This window comes from Limulus polyphemus, unplaced genomic scaffold (assembly GCF_000517525.1).
Source record: "Limulus polyphemus unplaced genomic scaffold, Limulus_polyphemus-2.1.2 Scaffold6331, whole genome shotgun sequence".
NCBI classification, from domain to species: domain Eukaryota; kingdom Metazoa; phylum Arthropoda; class Merostomata; order Xiphosura; family Limulidae; genus Limulus; species Limulus polyphemus.
The window spans coordinates 39,271-40,126 of record NW_013671941.1 but is presented as its reverse complement, the minus strand read 5'-3'; the positions used below and the strand labels follow the sequence as shown (position 1 = coordinate 40,126).

Genomic DNA, 856 nt, shown 5'->3' with positions numbered 1-856 from the left:
ATCACAGTGATTCGCGCACTTTACTTACGGTGCCTACTGTTCGCTTGACTCAATTATCTATCTATTCAATCCCGCTGATTTTTCTCGCCAGGCTTATATACCAAAAAGAGGGCGTCTCGAATGCACTCGGGCCTTCATGATCCTTCGAGAAACTCCAGCGCACATGCTCACAGGGTCGCGTGACTTCCGCTGTCGTAACAATAAATTATGTTCCTTATATCTCACCAATTCGAAACCTTCGTCCGAAAATCCGCCATATTGATTGCCATTCTGCAATCATTGTGGCTGCATTGCCATTTAAATGAGAAAAAAAAAAGTTGGGGTCCTGTAGTCACTAGATTTTCCTCGCTGTTAAAATGATTTAATTTTATTGGAATCTTAAAGTGTAAAATAGTAGAGGCAGATTTAGTTTCGAATATATACAACACGCGGGCAATATGCCGAAGTATATTTTCTATTTTAACTGTTGCCTATGTTCTTCATCTAGGCCTATATCATACTAATTTAAATATATTGAAAATATTTTTCAATATCCCAAAATGTATTGTCTATTCTAATTGTTGTCATCTATACCTCTATCATATTGAATTTAATGCACTGTATCCTTTTGTTTCTTATTATTCAACACTGTAATATAAAAATGCATTATTAGTGAAATGACAACATTTATTTTGCTAGGTGGGAGCTTCTTTGTTCGCCAGCAATATTGGTAGTGGTCATTTCATTGGTTTAGCTGGTTCAGGGGCAGTATCTGGTATTGGAATAGCTGGATTTGAGCTCAACGTAAGTACAAAAACAAAATAGATAAAAGTAGTTTTTGAGTTAGTATTGTTATGTCTCCGTTTGTTAATTAACC

At 36.0% G+C, this 856-nt stretch overlaps 1 protein-coding gene across 5 annotated transcripts in view; it reads left to right on the top strand.

Annotated features, from left to right (window-relative positions):
- The window catches only part of LOC106473616 (sodium/glucose cotransporter 4-like), a 58,396-nt gene that overhangs the window by 19,562 nt on the left and 37,978 nt on the right, over positions 1 to 856 (top strand). For all 5 annotated transcript variants that reach the window (XR_002613736.1, XM_013934300.2, XM_022402025.1 and 2 more), the window contains exon 3: positions 679 to 783. Coding sequence is in view for 4 of the 5 variants with exons in the window: in XM_013934300.2 (XP_013789754.2) it covers positions 679 to 783 (105 nt within the window). In the remaining variant the exon portion in view is untranslated. The remainder of the gene's footprint in view (positions 1 to 678; positions 784 to 856) is intronic.